Below are 2417 nucleotides of genomic sequence, written 5' to 3'. Positions count from 1 at the left end.
GAGCTTTTGACCTTGGCAGAGGTCTTGGCACTCTCCAAGTGCCCTCCTAGTATTTTAATAGTGCTCACGTTATTGTGTCCACTCCAGCAGAAACCAGAGAAGTAAGACTGTAATCTATAGGGGTGCTTTACACTTTAATTTATTTCCAAGTCATCATCTGAATTAATCATTCAAAGAGGTGTCATTGTGTCCTCAAAGCTTTGACTCTTAATAACAGAACAAGCAAGACTGAAACAATATAAAACATAGAGGGTGTATTGTTTCTTTCTTTGGAATAACAAAAATGTCAGCTAGTAGAAAATGCTTTCAATGAGGATGATGAAGATGATGTTGTGTGTTTTTAAGGTAATCATTGAATCTGCTGGACCATGGCTGGCAAGCAAGGGAGGCAGTGGAGGTCCATTTGCAAAGGCCTGGTCCTGGGGACCCTCCTGACCAGCTGCATGATCCTGCTGTACTGCCTCTCCATTCCACAGATCCACTTCAGTCTGCCTGAGTAAGACTCAACTCACCAGTGTTCATACGTCCTGTAAAAAACATGATGTAAAACTTTTTTCCTCAGTAATTACTAAGCTAAAACATTTTAGCTAAAACATTAGTTCATGGGTGGATTATGAGACAACGCCCCCTTTGTCATTACTTTGTGTCTCTTTGTGGATGTTTTGCACATTTTTGTTACGATTTTGCATCTTTTTGCAGTTCCTTTGAATCTTGTTGTGGTCCTTTTTATGTCTCATTCTAGTCAGTAAGTGTTAATTTGAGGAATATTTTGCAAGTGAAGATGGGAGGGGCCCTGGCACTTCGGGCCATCCATGGATTAGTTGATGGACAAACAATAATTTCATATTATTCTCAAGCAACATTTTTTTGATTCAAGTCTCTCATATGTGATTTTTTTGATTTGCTACTTTTCTTAATTTTGTGTGAGAGCACATTTCATCAACAATATCAGCACATTTAACATCATTGTTTTCCTCTCTGTAGGGTTCCAGTGCCTTACTCTTGTGCCCACCGTCCATCACAGCTCCACCCAAGATCGACCACAAACAGCTCACAACAAACCACAGGCCAGACCTGCACTCCTAAAGTGGACGTCATGTTCATGAAGACCCACAAAACAGCCAGCAGCACCTTCCTCAACATCCTTTTCCGCTTTGGGGAGAAGCATCGGCTCAAATTTGCCTTCCCTGACAGCAGAAATGACTTCTTCTATCCATCCCTTTTCCAGCGTTCCCAGGTTAAAGACTACAGACCTGGAATGTGCTTCAATATTATTTGTAATCACATGCGTTTCAATGCACCTGAGGTGGCCAAGTTGCTACCATTGGACACTTCCTACATCAGTATTCTTCGAGATCCTGCAGAGCTTTTTGAGTCATCCTTCCACTACTTTGGCCGACTGGTGCCTTTTACCTGGAAGATACCAGGTGACGATAAGCTAACTGAGTTTCTGCGTGACCCCCATTACTATTTTGATCCAGAAGGATTCAACTCTTTCTACCTCAAGAATCTGCTGTTCTTCGACTTTGGACAGGACAACACTCTAGAGCTGGATGATCCACAGGTAGAAGAGGGAATAAGATTCATCACTGACCGCTTTCAGCTGGTCATGTTGGTGGAGTACTTTGAGGAATCACTCATCCTGCTCAAGAATGCCCTCTGCTGGGAGATGGACGACGTGCTCTTCTTCAAGCTCAACGCCCGCAAGGGGTCCACTGTATCTAAACTCACCCCTGACCTGAGAGCGAGGGCTCTTGAGTGGAACGCTATTGACTGGAAGCTATACCAGCATTTCAACCAGACTTTTTGGAAGAAAGTAGATGCATATGGACGTCGGCGGATGGCTAAGGATGTGGCAGAGCTCAAAAGAAGGAACGCAGAAATGACATCAATCTGCATCGAGGGGGGTCGAGCTGTAGAGGCTGGAAGCATTCAGGAGACGGCCATGCAGCCCTGGCAGCCCATTGGAGAGAAGTCCATCCTGGGTTACAACCTGAAGAAGAACATAGACAAGGGGCATCGGAAATTGTGCCGAAAGATGTTGATGCCAGAGCTTCAGTACTTAACAGAGCTTGGGGTCAACCTGTGGATCACCAGGCTGTGGGGCCACGTCCGAGATATCATTAACTGGTGACTATACATGTGAAAAAGAGGGGCCAATTCAATAAAGACTGTATTTAAAGAAGAGGACTGTGTGGCTGATAGAGTAAAAGGTTAAAGGTCTCTGTCACATTTCAATCTTATGGCGTGTCTCATTTTGTTGAAATGTATCCACACTGACATGATTGTGCGCTGTAATATATTGATGGGTGCTTACTAAAAAATAAAAAAAACCTTAGACCTCACAATCTACAAATACTGATCCAGTCTACTCCACACAGTTGAGGCCTAGTGTTGTTCTCTATATCTGTGAGTTG

At 43.6% G+C, this 2417-nt stretch overlaps 1 protein-coding gene across 1 annotated transcript; it reads left to right on the top strand.

Annotated features, from left to right (window-relative positions):
* Positions 1 to 366: 366 nt before the first annotated feature.
* On the top strand, positions 367 to 2134 carry LOC121963382 (galactosylceramide sulfotransferase-like). Its single transcript, XM_042513668.1, has 2 exons — positions 367 to 496; positions 985 to 2134. The coding sequence occupies exons 1-2, from the start codon at positions 369 to 371 to the stop codon at positions 2132 to 2134; spliced, it is 1278 nt and encodes a 425-aa protein (XP_042369602.1). The 5' UTR covers positions 367 to 368.
* Positions 2135 to 2417: the final 283 nt, after the last annotated feature.

The sequence above is a fragment of the Plectropomus leopardus genome, unplaced genomic scaffold, assembly GCF_008729295.1.
Source record: "Plectropomus leopardus isolate mb unplaced genomic scaffold, YSFRI_Pleo_2.0 unplaced_scaffold11073, whole genome shotgun sequence".
NCBI classification, from domain to species: domain Eukaryota; kingdom Metazoa; phylum Chordata; class Actinopteri; order Perciformes; family Serranidae; genus Plectropomus; species Plectropomus leopardus.
The sequence above is the reverse complement of the archived record's forward strand: the minus strand, read 5'-3'. Positions and strand labels throughout refer to the sequence as shown.